Genomic DNA, 21,593 nt, shown 5'->3' on the forward strand with positions numbered 1-21,593 from the left:
GGTGCAAGAATTGAGGAAGTCGTTTCAAGCAGTTACAAACAAACTCAGGCAGTAAAATCTGCTGTACGCCATGATGCTCCCTGCCAAGCTCTGCATTGTCCACAACAGCAAAACCTGGTTCTTCACAAACCCATCTTCGGCGGACCATTTTGTCTCTGATTTACCCGATACGTCCACAGCCCATCTAGACCCCAACCGTTGACCAAGGCTCTCCCCCTCCTCCTTGTGCTGCTACCTGCCTGTATTAGGGGCCATTGGCTGTACCAGTTAATTCTCCTACTCCTGGTGGGTGTCCCATCATCCCACTATTTCCTCCTTTGTGCCCCTAAATAGCTATTGCAACCCTAGTCATGTATGGGGTTTTGTCTGCTTCAGGATAGTGCTATATTGTGTTTGTTGCTGGCCACTCGAGCTAAGTGGCCGCGATCAGTAACCTGTTGGCGCAGTCACAGCGCCCTGTTTCTTCTGTGGTTTTGTTCTGTTGGGATGGGAACTGTGCCGGTGTGTTGGTGTTTCTGGCGTGGGAGCGGGGTGCTTAAGGGGGTTGTTTTACACTCAAGGTGCCTACATGATTACTGTCTTATGTTGCTAAATAACATGTTGTATAGATATGCGTGCTGTCTGGGAAAGTTTAAGTACGTGTTGCTATGTTCATTCCAGTGTACCATATTAGTGACCATATGTCCACACAACCATGAGTGGTGATTCCCTAAATATAATGTCCGGGAATATCAGAGAGGCTACCAACAGAAAAACATTTTGATTGGTAATTAACCATGCCAAGATGCATAGTGTCAATGTTTTGTGTCTTCAGGAGACACATTTGCCCGCGGATGGACCACTCCCAGTGGCTAGGGGCTGGGGGATACATCGATATGGGGCCTCTTTCTCATCCCTGTCTAGGGGAGTTGAGATATACATACATCAGTCCTTGCAATTCCGATTGCATGAGAAGGTCACCGATGTGGAAGAGCGCCATATTCTTCTTGCAGGTGAATGCTTAGGGGTGAAGATTTCAATTATTAATGTTTATGCTCCGAAGGCTGACACACCTGACTTTTTCAGAATATCACTTTCATGATCCATAAATTGCCTACACATGAAGTAGTGTCTGTGGGGGACTTTAATCTGGCACTGTCACTTGACCTGGATCGGTCTATGTCAGCACAAACTGTACTTCCTAAAGCGGGCATTACCTGGGGGGGCTATAGCCGAATTCTTTGGGCTGGTGAATATATGGAGACACATGCATCCCGATACAAAAGAGTTTTCGTTTTTTCTCTGGGGCCCATGGCACTGCCTCCAGGATAGACTACATCATGTTGTCTGTCCCCCTGGCCAGTGCAACACAACATACCAGAATGTTACCAAGAACACCATCTGATCATTCCCCAGTTCTGGCTGTTATCTCGTCCCTGACTGACCATGGCAACCCCTACGCTGGCGTTTCCGCCCCACGCTCTCGAAGATGCAGTGTTCCGGAATGGAATACAGGGGGGATATTCTCAAATACTTTCCTACCAACGTTGACTCTGTCCCCGATTTACGACGATATGGGAGGCCTTTAAGGTGTTCATAATGGGATGCTGTATTTCCAGGGAGGGCGGTGTCCTTAAACCCGTGAGGATGTCCATGTGCAGTCTAGAAAAAGAGATTAAAGAACTGGAACATAAACAGACTCGGGCAGTGATGCACAGGTCGATAAGTTGCTAGCAGACAAACGTCTCAAGCCCTCCGAGACTGTGCACAGGGAAGACAAATACTTGGGGGACCCGTTCTTGCTACCAAATACGCAGAAGAAAGCAGACGCAGTTGCACTCTCGCCTGGGCAAACCGCAAAGACAGGGGACAGGGAGGAATACTGGAGGTAACTGACCCCGATAGGAACCTGGTTCGTGAGATTCGCGAGATCAAAACCATATTTTGCAATTATTATAGTCAACTGTATTTGTTTCAGCTTTGTCTCCGCAGAGGAAATCAGGTCATACCTTGACCGGGTTGCCCTGGGATGGCTCGACCCCACACAAGCGGACCTGATGAATGCCGCCCCCCACTTCCGTTGAGGAAATCCATAAGGTAATTTGGGATCTTCTGAGCAGCAAAGCCCCCGGGTCAAGATGGCATCTCTGTAGAATTCTATAAAAAATACACTGAGATCCTCGCTCCGCATCTATGCAGCATGTACAAATACCACATGTCCGCGGGCCTCCTCCCGGAGTCCACCAAGTCAGCAGTTGTCATGTTCCAGCTTCAATCTAACAAGGACCCTCATAACTGTGCTTCATACAGACCCCTATCACTCATTAATACAGACAACAAAATCCTGGTAAAACTATTGGCGGATGGACTTCTCCCCATATGGGTGCCTTAGTGCTTCCAGACCAGGCAGGCTTTATCCCAGGCAGGTTCACGCAGAATAACCTGAGGCGCCTCTTCTCCCTGATGCACAATGTTAACAAAGACATCCCTATTGTGGTTGCGGCCCTCGACACTGAGATGGCCTTCGACTCCATCGAATGACCGTTTCTGTTTGAAATCTTGCGCAGATCGGGTCTGGGTCTCCATTACATACAATAGATCTGCCTATTATATAAAGTCTCACAGGCCACAATATTGTCAAACCAGCTGGCCTCAGACATTTTTCCTACTAGGGGAACGACACAGGGGTGCCCCTTCTCTATCCTTTATGCCCCGAAGGTAGAACCCCTTGCATGCGCCATAAGGGAATTTCATTCACATAGAGGGGTTCAACATTACTCACAAGTCTCTATTATATCTCTCTATGCAGATTATATGTTGTTGTACATTAAGGACCCCAAGCACAATCTCTAGCCACTAGTACATGAAATCCAAATATTTGGGGGATTCTCAGGATTACGAATTAACTGGTCCAAATCCAAAATTCTGCCACCAACTACCACGGTACTCCCAGCCGACGTCGACAACGAATTTCATGGGTGCCCATGGAGGTATGAGGTATCTTGGGATAATAGATTCCACCTGTCCATTCAAGCTCTTTGAGGAAAACTTTTAGTTGCCCTGGAACAGCTGGAGCACAGGGTCAGCATCTGGATCCGCCTCCCCCTGTCCCACGCTGCGCGTCTTGCCTTAGCCAAGATGGTAGTGGTGCCTAAGATGCTCTACATTTTTAACAATGATCCACAAATACCGCCCTCGTGGTTCTGGAAGCGTGCTTGATCTAGGTTATCTAAACCGGTGTGGGTCGGTAAATGGGCTCGGATCGCTCTTGACACCCTGGCACTGCCTTATGCCTCTGGAGGCCTGGATTACCCAGACCTATACTTCTATTTCCTTGCTGCTCTGATCCAGTATGCCATATGGTGGTGGCAAGCCACTCCAGAAATTCCGCACAACATCAAACTAGAAAGGGCAGCTGCTCATCCATACGATCGGAAGGGCTTGTTATGGGGGACACCCAGATGTATCCCCAGGGACGAAATACACCCCATAGACGTGACCCGGTGGGCATGGTACCAGGCAAACTCTGGGGTAGGCCTAGGTGGCAATTATCATGCTGATTTGCTTTATACTCGTTCATGGATCCCTCTCACCTCCGAGATCTTCCAAACACAGTTTAAGAAATTAGATGTCCACCTCCAGGGAGACCGGGTACATGTGGGCAAATTCATACAATGGAACGTCCGAGGTTCATGGAACGCAGTCCCTCTTCTACTGTATTATAGGCTATGGGAAACACTCGGTGGGCCGTGGAATGATTTTCCGTCTGCGCCGGCACTTTCCTTACTGGCCCAGTTTGTGACCAACCCCTCTGGCCATAGTGGCGTAGTTTCTGCTTCTACAAACTAATAAAATCTCTAAGCCCAGTCCCCCGGGTGCTGTTCAGGGCCAGGTGGGACAGGATACTGGATACACCCCTGCAGGAAAACCAATGTCAGGAGATTTGTAGAATGACCAGGAAAATCTCTTTGAACTCCAGATGCCGTCTTATACAGCTCAAGTTCCGTCATCAGTCCTACCTCTCCCCTGCACAATTACACAAATACTAACCTAAGAGAAGCGCCTCTTGCCCGCGGTGTAACTTTGACTACGCTGATTTTATACACATGGCTTGGAACTGGTGTCATATGCACTCCTTTTGGGAGGGTGTGTTCGGAGCCATGGACAAAATGGTTCCGGGCTGCCCTCGGGACTCCTGTGGCATGGTTATCGGCATTGTTTCACACCCCCACTAGATCTAAAAAGAAACTCTTGGCTATGGCCCCTGTGGTTGCCAGAGCGTTCATTGCTAAAACACGGATGAGGCCTAAACCACCCTCGGTGAAAGAATGGATCCACATGTTGAAAATATGTGAAACCCGGGAAACATCCTACTTTTCCTCTCTCCCTCCTGGCACCAGGCCAACTGATTTCTGGGCCCCTTTCCAGACATATATCCTTGGGAATGAAGACCCTACTGCCTCATAATGTGGCGTGAATGTTTTGATAGGAATATTTATCCTTCTGGTTCAGCACTGGAATTATCTGCTTCTGTCACACATCTTCCCCCTTTGTGTTGTTCATGTATATTACCAGTTGTGGCATAGTTTGCCCCAGCGGCTCAATCAAATTTGATTCTGATTTGCCCATTCAGCACCTCACCTGTAAGAGGATGTGAAATGGGATTGAACCAAGTACCACTGTAGAGCTGTAACAATGGCAACGTGCATATAAGGAAGAAGCCAGACAGGTCTCAGTTGCGTGACCTGTAATGGGTGGACCGTGTGGTGCGACAACTGCGCCTAGACCAAGGATGCCCACTTATGGAAAAGCCACTTAAATACCTGCAATGAAGCTTGTTATTGAATATCAAGGGAAGTTGATGTGAGCTGAAATTAATGAACTGTGCTTTGTGAACTTGATGAAAGATAACCAATCCAGAAGAGCTGCAAACTATTATGAAGAACTGTGTTTTGAAACAGTGGAGGGACTTGAAAGCTTGGGGAAAGCGCACCCCTTCGCATTGTGAACTATCCTGAACTTTGGGGAAGGGAAACCCTTTACAAACCAAAAGCTGGAAGAAGCTCAGAACCTTTATTTGAACACTTCTTGTTTGATGCGGACATCCCTACACATTGTATACAAATAGATGCGAGAGCAAGCATAGGTTTTGGATACAGACAGACTTTTACTTTGGACTTCCTGACACAGACTGTCCTTGGTTTATTTAGGTTGGAAAATCCCACCTTAGCATAGGGCAAGATAGGCCTTTTCCCAACCCTTTTTCTGTAAATAACAGTTTCGACATTAAATTTGAATTCAGTTGTCTGTATCTGCTTCCTGATGCCTTCACAACACCCATCCCAAAACTCCAGCCTCCTGTTCCAACGATCCACACCAATAAACAATCTCTGGGTTTGAGAGTACTATCCCTGGCTTGGTTTCTTGGCTAGTGGGCGCTAGTGAGTCTTTTAACTGGGGCAGGGTTGGGATTGGCTGCTGCTCCTGGGTGTATCTGGCTGCACTTTAGGCCTATGGGGCCGGGCCAAGCCTTCATCTGTCATACCTGTCATCTTGGATTCCACACCTCCCTCCTGACACGCACTAGAGCTGCCTGTGAAGGGCCAGGTCTACTGTTCCCTCGCCATGGGATTTGTATGCTGGAAACTCTTAATAAGCTCTTAAACTTGTTCGGACTTGCTGTGTGTTGGAAACCATGCACCCTCAGTGAGGGAATGCTTTGCCAGGACACAACAAATTGGTAGCTTTGGCCCACATGCAGAGAAATCTGTGGTCTGAAAATTAATCACTTGCATCACTGTTTCAAGTCTGTGTCTCCAGCACTCAGAGTGTATCTCAGAGGCTTTCCAGTGAATTCCCTGAAAACGAGGGGTTGGACTATAACAGCATTGGGATAAATGTTACTACCAGCGTGTGAATGAAATTGAGGTTGGACAAAGTGAAGCTATTTTTTTTTTATCCACACATACCAATTTTGAAGCCAGACGGCACTGTCATGGTGGTTCTGCATTCTAGTCTCAGCATTGCTCTGCTTGTGTGACTCATGAGCTGTCCGTTTCCTCTCTCGTTCCCCACTGTCAGTAAACGAAATAAGGAAGGCACAAGTGGGTAGATGAGCCACATCCTCCCTCTGTGGTATGTCTGCAGTACAAGCTCTTTATAAGTAATAGAGCTTCTCTAACTTCATCATTGGCCATTCAGTTCGACTGCCCTTTCAAGTGCAGTTAAGGAAAATAACCACGTTCCATTCTCTGGGAGCCACATTTCTCAATTCTCAGAGGATGTCTCGAAATCTGTAACTAAAATATTTTTTCCATAATCTCTTTGGGTAGCAAGCTCACCTCATGTGAATTGCTTCTAGATGGGTTCTGTCACAGTAGGGAATCAACAAAACATTCGATACATACAAGAAGGGAGTCTCATCTTTATTAACTCGGGAATAGTTTGATGAACGTCTATGGGCCAGGTGTGGAACGGAATTCCTGAGGTACTAAAGTGTCTGGATGGAGGTACAACAAAACAAGTGTGAAGCTCTAAACTATGAGGATTTACTGTTCCAGTCCAAGCCCAATTCACTATTCCACAAGAGATTTCCAGGGATATAAATCGGTGCTGGCTATTTCCATGTACACTCAGTCACATGTTTTTTCTAGAGCCCCTGCACAATTTCTTGGTTCCTTTCCTGTTGCTCGCTGATCCCTCTGTTGTTTACTGGGTTCTAGGGCATACCCACAAATGAATGTACCAGGCAGGAACGTATCTCACCCACCTAGGTGATATTTGGGATCCAGTTATTCTCACCCACCAGCTATGTATTCGCCTTCCTAGGCTGAGCCTGTTAGAGGTTGTAATTGGTTTCCTTTAAGCCCGGAGCAGGCTTATAATCAGTTCCTTTCTCCTTCAAGGCCCTTGCCAGAACCCGGGTCAGAACCACCAGTTGGTTCATGACAATGTGTGTTACTTCAAAGTCCTCTGGCTCCTTCCAGGACCTGGGATATAGCTTCAGTAGGCTTTTGGCAACATGCTTCAAAACTTATTCTTAAATTCGGTTTCAATGCTACCATCAAATCTCATGCCATGCACATGGACCTTGGATCTTGTGTAAGTCCAGAATCTACAGGAAGCAAATGCACAATGTCTTTACTGCCACTGCTTAGTGGGTCTACTCACTCCCAGGAGATCCCTTTTCTCTGGTTAACAGTTTCTTTGCTTGTGGATACAGATTGGTCCACCTCCTTTGTTGTGGCACACCTCTCAGGTCTGTCCCTGCCAGCGACCAGCCTCTGAGTGCAGGTTTGCACAGTGTACCAGAGGCCCAGAAGGGCCCTGCCTTCACTCCTCCACATAATGTCTCTTGACTTGCCCCACCCTGAACCAGAATTTACCTTTCTAAGAGGTGGTGCCTTCAGCACCCATAGGAAGCTCAACCCACTCAGCTCAGATGACTCCTTGATCGGAGGGGAGCTGGCAGGAGCAGTTTGCACTAACACAAATGGTCCTGCCTCCGACAACCAGCCATTCACCTGTCCGGGACTTATGGGCATCCCAGGTTCCAATCTGCAACTTCCCTAGCCCAAAGGGAGACCTATTCCTGGATGTCCTTCTGTTCTGATGGTCATTAGGGAATAAACAGTGCCACCCACTAGCAGATCAATGGCCTTTTCACTCGCCTGTGGTTCTGCACTCTTCTCCTGGCTGCAGGTATGTCACACACACATTCAAACATTCTACAGAAAGATTGGGGTGAATCAAAAGTAAAAAGGAATTCTTTGTTTATCTACTGTGAACTTGGTGCAATTTTGTTTCCCGAGAGGTCTTAAATCAGACGCTGCAAAAAGTAGACTGGGGAAGGAGTGCCTGTAAATAACATCTCCACCAATTTTGTCCAACATTCTGTGGTTTTTAAGTACTAGACGGTATTGAAAGAAAGCATACTCAAATGTGTGTTATCTACTGTGTGTAATTGTGCAGGGAGTTTCCTTTTATTTATGTTAGTCTTTGTCACAGAAGGCTCAAGAACAAACCAACCCCCGAAGACAGAGAAAGTGTCCTTATTGGAAAATTTGAAAAGGAGCTCACTGAGGGCCGTCCCTCTCTACCTCATCTAGTGTGGGCCATTCCTAGACTAGCCCAGAAATCCTGCCGCACCAGGAGGATCTCTAGAAATTAGCCAAACACCCTTTCTAAGTACCTCCCTTTGGGAACAATCTAGGTGGGTCCCTAACCTAAGTTCTCCCAATGCAATGCATTATAAGGCTATGTGCCTTTCAGGCACTCAGACCCCACCTGGTCCTACACTTCCTTCTACTCTCCTCCCCTTCTTTCACCATTGCTCCATTCTCTCCCTATATGGCTCTTCCTGTTCTCCCTCCAATGTTCTCTCGCTATACTACCCTCTCCTGCACTGCTCACCACTACTACTACAGCACCCCTCTACCACACTACCTGTACTCGCCCCACACTTCCACACTTCCTATTACTACACTCCCTTTCTCCATGACACTACTTTCCCATCTCCACTACACTGCTCTCCCCCAGCCATTCAACTTTCAATCCCTCCGTCACCTGTTAATTCACTCTCTACTCTACATTTTAGTATCACTCACACACCTTAGACGCACATCAAACCCAAGTACCACTTCCTTTCACCAACCAATGCCTTACCTTGCCCACTCTTTCCACAATTCTCCTCGCCGTTCCTCTACGCCATCCTTGTACCACCTTGCCTCTTGGTCCTCCTTCGGTATCATCATAATAACCCAGACTGTCTGGTTTCCTGAACCTTCTTTTTTACCTCCCTCTGTCCCAGCCATTGGTACCCCCCCTCACCCACCAGTAAGGTGGTTCTCTGGGCCAATCCCTGGCTTCCTTCCCTCAGGGAAGGGTTGCAGACATTGAAAAGTGTAAAGTGGGCCTTAAAACCGGCCATCTCTTCATATTCAGGTCTGCCAGTGTTTGGTAATGAACTGTTCTTTTTCTTGTTCTCGTCTGTGGATGAATGGAACAAATGCCCCCCTTCAAAAGGGAGATCTAGGATACGGTCTTGAACGTCCGTGCTAAATGTGGTAGCTGCCATCCGTCTCATATCAGTGGCCATCCAAATGGTGCTTCCGGCCGTGTCGATATGCGCCACCACCAATTCCATTGTGTCCTGTGCAACTAGCCTGGCTTCGGCCAATCCTGCCTTGAAGGACACTCATCTGTCTTCTGGCAGATCTGGAAGGAAGTCTGCAATTCCCCCCCCCTCCCCCCCAAGTCTCTGATTAGCAGCAGTCATCGTTGCGTCTGTGCTTGCTTGGCGCAGGTGGAGGCCGGCGTTGGAATACATTTTCTTTCCATTGGCCTCCAGAGTTTTCTCCTCCCTGCCCAAAAATACTGTGATAGAGAGGACGATGTGGACGCCTGGGGTTTAGCATACATGGAAGCCGCCGCCGCCATCACGGAGGAATGTGGCTGAGGGTGAACCGATGGGAGAGGATCTTCAGCGTGCCTATATTAGGCATCCATATGCTAGTTGGTGGGCAGTGTTGAGTGGGGCTTGGACCAACCATTTTTTGTCAGAGCTTCCACATCTTTCGGGACAGGAATGCACAATCTGGAAGCTAATTTGATTGTCAGGACTTCAGCTAGGACTCCACCTCCACCCTCCCCGCCTCCAGTTGTTTCTTCTGAGAGATGCCCAGCTATTCCACCAATCCCACTAGCCTGTCATGGAAGGCCCTTGCTGAAGACAAGGTTTCTGAATCCTCCTTGTCTGTGTCCCCTTGGTCCATGGCCCCTTGGTCTGCAGGATCACTGGGCGGAGTTGCTGGTGGACTTACCGTGGCCTTGGGCACTGCAGGCAGTGGAGACAGCGCTGTGATGCTAGGCTGCACGGGGGCCGGAGTAGACGGTGAGAGCACTGGGGATAAGGGTGGAGCCGGCTGCAGTTGAACTGGAGCCAAAGGCTGTGAAGGCGTAGATTGAAGCATCTCCTTAATAAGAATTGTAAGGAAGGCATGGCACCAACATTAAGACAGACACATGACCACAGTTCAAGGGTTTTTATTGAACTTCAAAAAGGGGTTGAAAAACGCCCATCTAATCCTAAATCTACAGATGTGTGCAAGCTACGACCATCAAATAATAAGCAGTCCTAGTGGTTTCTTGTCAAAGTAAAATGGCCTACACTAATAAAGCTATTGCCAATCCTTACCTCTAAATACAAATAGTGGGAAAGCAGTGTTTACGAAAAACAAAGAAGTGTTCAGAAAATGATATGTCGGGATGTTCAGGCATGCTTCCCTTCCCCATGTTTTTAGCACGGGACAAGGCCATACGGCTCAAGCTTAGCACATTATCTGGCTTCTCTAGCACGAGGATACAGTTCAATCATTAGCTTCAGGGTCTTCCGTGCCCAAGTCTCTTTGCATTTCAAAGACTCTTCTCTCAATGGGCCTGATATGACAAACAAACAATACGTTCTTTTCCTCTTCGGACTTTCACAAGTACTCAATTTCTCAGGCGATTCACTATTCACCTAGGATCCTTCTCAGCCAGGCTCAGATCCTCTTAACACAATGTTCGCAGGATATTCATACATCCAATTTATCAGGTGATTCACGGTTCACCCCGGATCCCCCTCAGCCGGGCTCAGATCCTTTACAATACAATATTCAATCAGTCTCCCTCTGCCGGGCTCGGACCGATTTCAATTTCAAACTTAACGTTTTACACAAACTTCCTTTAACCAAAAGCTCTCAGCTGATCTCCCTCCGCCGGGCTCGGACCAACTTCATCTACTTTGTCATCAACTTTCTTTATGCCATTGACATCCAAGACCTTTGAATGTGCACAGGACTACTTTTCCCATGCTTGACCCATTTCAGGACTACTTGGATTTCACAATACTTTATCACTCTTTCGCTTTTGCCACTTTTCGGTTGCATACCTAACAGAGACCTTCGAATGCGCACACACAAAATGCCGGACCATTCTGTCTAATGTATTGTATCTTGGCTTCAAAGTTCAATCACTCAACAGTTGTTTAATTAGGATGTTCACGTCGATTACCACATATCGCTTCGTATACTGTTCTCTTCAGCTTTTACTCATACAATGTTGCCACTTGCAACCTTGGCTTCCACACAGACCGGTCTAGTGTCAGTCTCCCCAACTCAATGGCTGTGCTGACTTCACTGGCTTTGTTTTGTTGTAGGAGCCATAGACAGTACCACAGTGGCAAGAGATTCTCCCCGCCTTGACTATCGATGCGGAAGAACCCCGGTCACCTCCGACACACAATGCAAGATTCTTCAGCCTTGATTCCAGGTCTTATGGTTCCTATTTTCGAAGGTTCATGAAAATAATGGTCTCTTGTTGAAAAGGTCAAGGGTACATCTATCCTTGCAATCCCCTTCGTTCTTGTTGTCATCCTGTAACTGCTGCTTCATCGTGTGCTTTGCCTTTGTTAGGGAGAATTCTCTGTTTAGGCTGAATTTCCTAACCTAGTGAGTCCCCCAGCAGCTTTGCTGGATTTTTGGGGTTTATTTTTTTCTCCTGCCAAGAGTGAGACTCTTTTACCCTCACTCTTGGGCATGATTTGAGTGCGCTTCTTTGAATCTAGATGTGTTTACCGGGCTATGGAGTCTTTTACTCCATAGGGCTTCATGTGTTTTTGTGATGTGTGTTACACAGAACCCTCAGTGCAGTGACACAGGGGTGTCATAGTGACCCCCCAGTATAGACTCCATACCCTGGGACTGACTACTGTCTCCCAGGGCATGTAAAGTCACCATTGACTTTACTAGTCTTAAATTCTGAACAGAACCAATAGAAACCATCATATTGTGGACGTACTGGCTGGGGCAATTCAATTGCCCCAGGGTCTGTTAGTCGAGGGGGCACATCTCCGTCCCCCCTGATCGAGTTTTGGCTGGTGGCAGTGGATACTACTTTTTATATTCAACCGCGAATATTTTCCTATGGGATTTCCCATTGTTTTAGGCTACTACCTTTATTTAATTATTTACGGTAGCCTCGAACATACCGCCGGTTTATTTAATTAATATTAATTCTCCGGTTGGTATTTTTTGCCAAAACTTGATTCTAAAATGGCGTTTGTGTTCTCTTCTGTGACTCCAACCCAAGTCGAGCCCTTTGTTCCACTTTTTGGCGGGCTTATCCACAGAAGCGCTCCAAAGTGGTGCCACTCTGTCTGGGGTACTTAGGAGGGGTGGAGGGGAATTTAGGCACCCAGGACTGAGTTGCCTAGGCAACTCAAGTCGCACTCCATCCTGATTGGCCCAAGTGGTGAGCCGGCCGGCTCACTACTTAGCATGTTTGAGTGACAGCTAGGCTGAGTGAATGGGGGTTTGCTGCATAAAAGCAGGGCTTTGGGGACTGGAACTTCAGAAGTCGCCACAGGACCTAAGAATCCGACGAGGGAGAAGCTGAGCCGACCTACCACGACACCACCACCGGTGGAGCCCTGCTGGACTGCCTCACCACTTTTCCCAACGACAGAGAAGATCTCCCGCCGGAGAGTCTTCTTCCTTTGACTGGTGGGGATAACCAGTTTCACCGTCTTTTCGCCTTCCCGACGTACCTCGTAGCCGCCTTGCCTGTGCCAAGAACCCGGCAACCGGGATACCACGTTTTACCACGACCGCGAAACAAAGGTACCACCTTTAACCGGAAAACTCCACGGCTGGTTTCTTCCCTGGTAGTGCAACGACCTTCATCTTTCCTCCAAGTCGAGATCTTCTCTTCCTCTGGACGACGACGCAACTTGCACCCACTACAAGGAACAACTGCCACCGCTGGAGGATCCTTCCCACTTAAGGTACTGTATCCTGCCTGGCTTCCCTTGCTACCGACTGTACGGGGTAGATTTAGCCCCCGGCTTTCGAACCTGGGTTAGCCTGGGACACCCTGGCTAAACTTTCCTAAGCCTCTCTAAACTCTTTTTGAACCCTCTGCAAGACTTTCTAAGCCTAGTGTAACTGTGTGATCTTGGGCGCATTTGTGCTCTGCTCTCTCTAAGAGTGGGCCCAGCCTTTGGATTTTGGCTCACCAGTGACTTTTGCTCTTCTGCCTTGCTTATTGTGTTCCTGAATCTTAGAGTGGTGTACCTTTCCATATTCTGTCTTTTTCCCTCCCTTTCTCACAAACTTATTGGATTGCAATCTAGTTAAGCGCTCACCTCTGTATGAAAATAAGTGGTGTTTTACTGTGACTTATCTGATAAGGAAAAAGGGGTGTATATATTACAATAGTAACTGTATTTAGAATATTTTACAATAAGAGTGCTGGAGTGTTTCAAACTGTGTGTTTTTAAATAAATAATTATATACTTTGATACCAAATCTCTGGTCAGTGTTTGCTTGTATTATTGTATCTGAGTGCCTATTGTGTATACTTTGCATACTGCCTAACTCTTCTTGAGAGAAGTCTGACTGCTCAGCCACAGCTACCAGGTAAATCTGGGTGGTACAGACTGCTACCAAGTGGGTTTACTGCCAACACCTGTAGTCTTAAATCTTTTGCAGTGGTCCCCAAGGGAACTGCACAGGTTTCTGCCTAACAGCCTTGCTCAGAGCTCCGCCTTTTTTCCGTGTGGGGAAGTGTAATGGAAGTTAGGTGTGTGCAATGGTCAGTAATTGCCTGACCCTTCCCGACAATTGTATTGGGACATGTCAGGTACACGGCTCGGGTGTTAGTCCATTTTCTCTTATGGTGAGCTGTCATTGAGATAGTGTTTGTGTCGGGAAACAGGGGGCACTGAGTTCCTAAGTATCCTACCTGGTAGGATGGGGAAAAGGTGTTACAGGGAAGGGGATACTGTATCTCGCCATCCAGTGTCCCACTCTCAAAGACCCCTCACCCAGGTGATCCTCCCGCACTTGTCCACCCCCAGGGACTGGATCCAAAAGCGATGGCTGTGTCCTGGCCACTGGGATGACAGATCTCTGGGGACTAACGGGTGGGACACCTTCAGGTTTCTCACAGGATGCTCCCCATTTGAGGAGACTTCATCAAAGTGAGACATTTCTAAAAGAATCATTAATCGCATGCTGGGGCTGCATGCTCCTGCGCAGGTGAAGCTGGCGTAACAGGCATGGAGGGCTGAGCTCTTCCCGTGCCAAGTCTGCCCTGTGACGCGCTGACAATGAGGGCACTGGGTAGGCTGTGCACCATGGTATTTGTGGCGTGAGCATGGGGGACCATTCCACCCTTGGAGTGAAGTCCTGCCATTGGGGCATGTTTGAGTGAGGTGGGTCCGCACACGAGGCCTTTGGTCAGCCTGTGCTGCCATTTTATCCTGGACCGACGAGCGCAGGATCTGCATGTCTGTCGAAGTACTGGCTCTGGCATCTACCAGTTTGTTTGACAGCGTAGGTACGGTGAACAGCTCCCTCCACCTTACAAGCTGGTTTTTGAGTGACCGGGGAGTAAGGGCAGTGCACGCTGAACAGCCGTCACAGCCGTGATCTTTGCTGAGACAGTGAAGGCAGAGCCTGTGCGTGTCCAACATCGGAAAAATCTGTAGCAGGAAGGTCAACTACTGAAGCCCGCCAGGGCCGACATGCGCTGGGAAGGGGCGAGGCATCAGAGGGTGGTGAATAACAAAGTTCGTAGGAATTAGAAAATATAACAAAAAAAATAGTGGGACAAAGGTCCCCCGGGGAAGAAAGAAACATGTGTAATTAAAAGGAAACGGGTCTCAACCACCAGTGTAGGTGAAGCAGGTCTGCTCCAGTCGACGTGGAAAAGAGGACTGGGGTGTGGTGCCAGAGGGCGGTGTCAAAGGAGCGCATGCTCCCGGAGCACGCCTCCACGTGCAGCTAAATTTAAAGGGGTAAGACTTTTTGGTGTGAAAAATGTTCAGTTCCTGTCCCTAGCGAGGGACACCCATGCAGTATGGAGGAAAGGGGATGGGACGTAGGAGTATGGAAGTTTACCATACTGTCCCCATCTTGGAATGATAAACATCTTTGTGAAATACATTTACATAGTAATTCTAGGTTTTGATAATGTGCTTTGCTCAGGGAGACAAGTGCAACGTTTTAATAGGTCTACAGTATATAATGGAAGTGATTATTAAAATGAACATTGTACAATATTATTGTACAATATTAAAAGAGCCAGCTTACAATGTTGGTATGCATTTGTTAAAAAATAGAAAACAACAAATGCAGATGTAAAGCCTTATTCTCTTTCCCTTAGGTCTGTTAGAACCCCAGTAAATCCTGCAGAGCCTATTCGAGCCGTTGTCAGATGCCTTGTATGCACGAGAAAGTGAACTTGATCAGTGCACAATACACCGGGTACAGCTAGTAGTGATGTGTGCTTTGAGATGTATAATCCTGTCACCGCCTGGATGCACAGCACTAACGTCTTTACACAGACGTAACAGACAACCACACTCCTTACCACTATGATCTCCATAGGAATAGGAACAGGCAATTTATGCTTGAATCGTTGATTAATTTCCTTGGTGCCCAATAACAAGACCATGCATATCAATCCAACAATGAGGGCAGCAACGTTGGTTTTTGTGATATTTGAAAGTACTGCAATTATACTCTGAAAGATAATAAAAGACAGCATGTAAATAAAAACACATGATTAACATTTCTAATTTCAAGCAGTGTTATTGTTGATGATGGTAGATGGTTCTAGAACAGTGAACAGTGTTTCTCCAACTGAATGTGTAATGCTTTTTCTGTTTTAATGGCTAGTGTAAATCATCGACTGAGCATAATATCAAGTAGTTCTACATTAAGAAATGACTTAATACACTTTAAAATTTAAAGTTTCTATAATCTCCTATGGCCACTACTCTTAAACCAGAGTCTTCAGAAATGTTGTCAACCGTGTCAAAGAGCCTGTTAAAAGTTGCTTAATGCTACGCTAGAGGGATTAAGTTTTCCCCAGCTTTAATCTTCTCACACTCCATTATTTTTTATGTAGATTCCAAAAATGAGCAGTGTCTTACAAAAGCATCATTGACAATCCTGACCAAAGACAGGAAGAGGCTTATTTACTTAAAGGTTTTAAAATTGTTGGTTGAGAGCCTTTGTATGCCAATTCACAGTGGAGGAGAGTAGCATATGAATAAGCTTCAGCGATGCTGGCGTAGGGGACTTCTGTTTTTGCTCTGTACAGACAGGCAGCTTTCCCACATGCAATAACGAATAGGAGCAAGTCACTTAGATATGGTTTCTGATTTATGGCAGGCCCAGCAGCAAGACACAAGACACAAAAAGTATGGTTCAACAATCTCTTTTTTAGGCATTATTACATAAAATGTACGGTTGGGTTGATGCCTACCTGTCCTAGACATGTCCCCTTCCTAAAAGGTCCCCAGTCTTATTAAGTCCTTGCCTCGGTTTGAGAAGTCCTAATCTAGAAACTCAACTGGATCAAAATATGGTCAAAAGACATACAAACCATATTCTTGATAATCGGTCCAAGGTTTGGCCGAACCAGTAGCCCAAAACCTACTCTGAAAAAAATCCTTCCCTAATCAAAAACCAAGGTCGTTCCAAGGGAAAGGCTCTTGCAGCCGGTCCTTAGCGTGGTCCTCTTTCCTGGAGGCCTCTCTGCGATCTCCTTAACTTCTTGGCCATTTTCCAAGGCTTCCAGAATAGATGGTCCCAATCCTTTGGGAGTCTGATTGCTTTTATCCGTGATCTTCCCAGTGTTCCTATGCTCTAGGATTGCCCTCTCCAGATGACAGGAATTAGTCTTTGGATCCCATCATATCCATAGCTGGTCTCTTTTGGCCCTTCAAAGTTTATAACAGGTCTTTCACATTCAGACCTTAGGTGTGGCACTGATCTTTCTTCAGATTACACTTGCCTTATTTTGCTATATGTCTTTTCTCAGACCTCGGCTCGTGATACTGAACAGGCCGTTATCTGGACCATGGCGCTTTAGTGTTCTTCACCAGTCAACCTCCAGCACAGGGGTTCTTAACTGCGTCGCCTAGCAATTCTCATTGCCTAGCTTCATAGCTGGTTTTCTACCAGCTCAGGCCTTTTAGGTTGTGGATCAGGCTTTATCCAGACCTTGAGAATTTAGGTTTCTCACCAGGTCTCTCCTCAGACCTGGACTGGGTAGACCCTGCCTGAAGTACTTCTCAATTCAACTGTTTGCAATAGGTACTTATCTCCCTTTTCATAGTCTTTGTCAGGCAGCTGATACTTTAATGTTCCCCTGCCAGGGGCCAGTGTCACCACCCTGTTCCTTGGGTTTACTAGTACAGGTGCTATGCTTGCAGACCTCCAGTCTTCAAGGTGGGGGTAAAATAGGTTTAGCTTCCTAGACTTGGCTTCTGCTCTAGGGCTCCCCTTGCACAGAGTTTTCGTCCTGTAGCTTTGTATTATCTGCCAGATTGTTCCAGGGTTCCGCCTGGCTCCTTCTTGGTATCCCCTTCTTCATGGTCTCCCCTTCCAGAAAGGGAATCCAGGCAGGCAGCAGGCATGTCTGCCTTCACTGGGAACCTCTCCCCCACTGGGCTTTCCAAGCCTACTTTATTAGTTCCCTGAGGAGGCGAGGGGGGGGGTCGACTTCCACATACCCTCCCATAGGTTATTCCCTTTGAGTGTTTGAACTAGGGGATATGATTGGTTATTACTCATATTGAAACTACTCCCCATTATGGAATTGTTTCCAGCTTTGTTCTACAATTGGTAACATAGATGTCCCAATTGATTATTTCTAATGGATCTTGTCAAGGAGTTCCAAGTAGGCATGATGTTCGGTGCCATCTTGGAAGTGCTTTGGCTACGGGGTTGCGCAGTAAGCCCCCTGAATGCCTTGACGGGTTTGTCTGGCTCTGAGAACTCCTGAGATGTGCTGAATAAACTCTCAGACTCCTCAGCCCTCTTTTAGATAATCTGACTGTGCATTCCGTGAATATTCTGCGGATGCTGCGGTTATACACTTTTCTCTCAGCCTCATCTGATATCACATCAAGGAACACTGTAGGTGTGCAGTTTGGCTTAGTTAACTGTTTCTCCCCATAACAGTTTGTCTATTGAGTAGTACAAGGAAGAGGGCTGGGAACTGTAGAATCATCTGTGATAAATTATCAAATTATAGATGATGTCTCCAGCAGCCTGTGTCAGAGTAAGGAACTCACGCCATAAGGGTCAAAAATAGTGAAACTGTGATAACTGCTAACCCTAGACAACAATGTACATGGAGAGAGTATATAACGTAACCAAGAAATGTATTTAATGTGAAGTCATCAGCAAATCTAAATCAGAAAAAAAAATTCCATGCAGGTACTGCCTGCATAAAACCACATTTGATTGACAATGGACAGCCAAGACGTGTTTCGACTTTCCTTCAGGTCTTTATCAAGGCTGTAACCAAACCATTAGATTTGGTGTGCGATATCCAATCAATATGTCCTTGTACCCAGCAAAGGGGCGGTAACTAGTAACACTGTCCAATGTTTGTCAATGGAGGAGATGTCCAGGTTAACTGCAGCTGCCACGTTGCAGCTTGCAGACCTTAATGATATAACATGGAATACAAACAGGAATGCGTGTTCAATGCTTTTGCCATCATTTTATGGGGAACCACTACAGCTTGGAGATTCTGGCATGGTTTGCAGATCTAGTATTACTTGGATGGTCCCACATGCCTTCTGGCTTGGGAAATACCTCATCTCATGGAGTTCAATGGACCTACACTGCAATCGGTGTGGCACAATGAATAGCATCCAGACCAATCTCTTTCCTACTGGCCCGCTATCCCCCGACGTCAGGATAGGGAGTTCAGGGAATTTGAGAGACTCCCTGAGCCATATCACAGTCTTCGATGGATCGATGCGTCACCTGCATATATTGCAACTGGAAGTAGATATGATGAAATGGATTGAATTAGAGCGTGCAAATAAACCTTGCTCGTCAACAGGGAGAGGGAAGCGCCACTCTTGGACGTTGCTGGTGTCTCAAAATGTTAGCATTGACGGAGCCAATTCTGACTTTTTCTTAGTTTATGAAAAAGGAATCCGTCCTTTTAGCACCATTCCCATTAAACATTTGTAAACGTGAAGGGGCACGATCATCCACTTTGAAGTTGGTATCCGACATGTCAATGGGGATCAGAGCTGAATAGTGATATTCATCCAAGGTGATTAGGATGTACTCGCTGGTGTTTGTAGAAACTGCCTCTGCCCCATCTTGCAGGCCTGAAACTTGTTTGGCTGTCACAGAGGATACTCTGGATTGTCAAGAGCTCTTGAAGTTGTACGGTTACCTCCATCTCTAGAAGCATACTCAAGCCACTGTGTTTATACATTTTTTGTGTCTATAGTGTAATTGATACAGTGGCAAGTGCAACTGCTGTTTTTGGTATTTAGCATTTTACCTAAGCTCTGTGGGTATGAAGCCAAAAAGTATCCAGAAAGGCATATCCATTACACTGGCATTTCATTTAAAGTGTTTATTTGAAATTCCTGTACACTTAAAGGTTATTGTGATGCTGAAAATGCATCGGAGGGACAGGGCCTCCGTATCCTTGTCCTTTACTGCTTTTTATCGTGTTTTCTGTCGTGTTTTCCGCACAGGAGTTCATGTGAGACTCCTGGCGGTGCAGCTCTCTCTCTTTTGGTTTGGTGAACGGACCCGTGGGATACCCTTATGGCATCCATGGGTGGGGGTACAACCCTGTGCCCCTAGTGTATGTTTATTGGCACCTGTGGGTGGCCCGCAGAGCAGGGTATGGGCTGGTGGCAGCTCCATGCTGAAATTGACAGGTGCGCGGAGTATCCTCCATTTTGGGATAACCTGGCCCTGCCATTGGGATCAGTTGATTCCTGATGGAAAACAAGATGGCCCCTGTGGCCTCTTGCTTTCTATTACCCATTACCTTGTTTTCCCAAAGTCCTGGGAAGCCCTGACTCTGTCCCTTCCCCCTGACTGTTGGGTGGAAATGCCATATATGGTGTTGTGAAGGCCCGGCCAGACTAGCTGGAGCCTTCCCGGTGATGTATGTTGTGGGTACCTCCTGTGGGTGGTACCTGGGTGAATAGAGTGTGTGAGGAATATGCATTCTGTGTTGTGGGTGTCTAGTATCTGGTAGTTGACATAATGACTGAGACAGCCCTCCCCGAAACCGGTATGAATGCAGCTTGGAGTGTTGAATGTCTCGGTACTTGTCCCAATACACATAACTTGTTGTGAGTGTCTGGCGAGAAGTGAATGGCCTGAATACCTCGTGTGCCTAATTGGCTGCCTGCCCGCATGAATGCCCTTAGTCGTGATTGGATGCTTGAGTGTGACCCAGCGGAATGAATGGGAGATCAACAGTATATCTGGGGACCTCTCACTGCTCGGAATCGTGTTCAGAAGCTGAAGTCCACTACGACGAGTAACTGGATTAACTGACGCTTAACCTTGAAGCCCCGCTGGGCGAGGAGTGCTGTTGCTCTCCCTCGCAATCTGAAAGCTGCTGTGTTTCCAAGGACTGACCCAGAGAGGACCTGGTAAGGCGCCCTCTTCCCGAGCTACGAGGGACCATCGTGCACAGCTGATCTTTGCCAAAGCTCCCTGGTAGACAGACCTTGAACAGGCTGCCGACCCGAGACGGGGACTACCGCGGAATCTCAAAGAGAAGCACTCGGACTGTTGTCTGCCACTGTCGACGACCGTCGTCGCCGACCGGAGCCGCCGTGCTCCTGTTTGCCTACGAACTATCATTGATCGGACGTTCTCGTCTGCATCGTCACCCGCTTGTCTCCCGCTGGAGAAGGCCCGACCGTCGACGCGCCGAGGAGCATCCACCGGTGGATTTCCCACCACCTAAAGACCACAGAGACGCCGACGACTCAACGCCCTTGCTGGGCCACAGTTCTTCATCATCTCTTTGCGGTCCAGAACTATCGTCTCCGAGGTGCCCCGCACGCCTCTTCCTTGCAGGACGCCAACGCTCTGTCGTCGAGGAGCACTGCTAGGAACAAAGCTGCCACTTCCCTGCCGTAGTTCACCCTGTTCCCCGTCGGATGTTCGACGACCCGTGACTCCTGCCTTAAAGGGAGGGCACTCAAGAAGGGCCGTCGATTCCCCGACACCGAATGCCGAGGTCCTCGACACCTCTCGACGATCCGTGGCTCCTGCCTGAAAGGGAGTCACTCAAGAAGGATCGGTCGACACATCGTCGGAGAACTCTACTCCACCAGGTACATTGGGGGGTAAAACCTTAATAGGAGGAAGTAAGACTACTGAACATTACATGGACTGGGCTTGTGCTATATATCTTTTATTTACAGGTTGCCAAGGTGGGGGGGGGGGGATCTCCACACAGAACTATTCCTATTGGTAGGGGTCAGCATTCTGCCTATTGTTTCAACCATCTTACGTTCCTGCCTATCTCTATTGCTGGTTTCCTCGTTATTAATCTGTGTGACATTTTAACCGTACAGTTGATATACGCTTTAATGAGATTTGATAACATTGGTGGTACCACTTTAGAATTGTATATATTTATCATTATTGACTTCCGAGTACAAAGTGCGTTATTGTGATCGTGTACATACCCTTGAATACTAATTATATAAAGACTGTGTTTTCAGTAATACAGTGTGTGGACATTCCTTTGTGGGGGTTCGGGAACTA

The 21,593-nt window shown here is 47.2% G+C and overlaps 1 protein-coding gene across 1 annotated transcript in view; it reads right to left on the reverse strand.

The window, feature by feature from the left end:
- SLC26A5 (solute carrier family 26 member 5) overlaps positions 1-21,593 on the reverse strand; it is a 676,177-nt gene that overhangs the window by 336,547 nt on the left and 318,037 nt on the right. The window contains exon 7 of the mRNA XM_069628070.1: positions 15,394-15,546. Within this exon, the coding sequence (XP_069484171.1) occupies positions 15,394-15,546 (153 nt within the window). The remainder of the gene's footprint in view (positions 1-15,393; positions 15,547-21,593) is intronic.

The sequence above is a fragment of the Ambystoma mexicanum genome, chromosome 12 (genome assembly GCF_040938575.1).
Source record: "Ambystoma mexicanum isolate Mex_15411 chromosome 12, UKY_AmexF1_1, whole genome shotgun sequence".
Taxonomy (NCBI): domain Eukaryota; kingdom Metazoa; phylum Chordata; class Amphibia; order Caudata; family Ambystomatidae; genus Ambystoma; species Ambystoma mexicanum.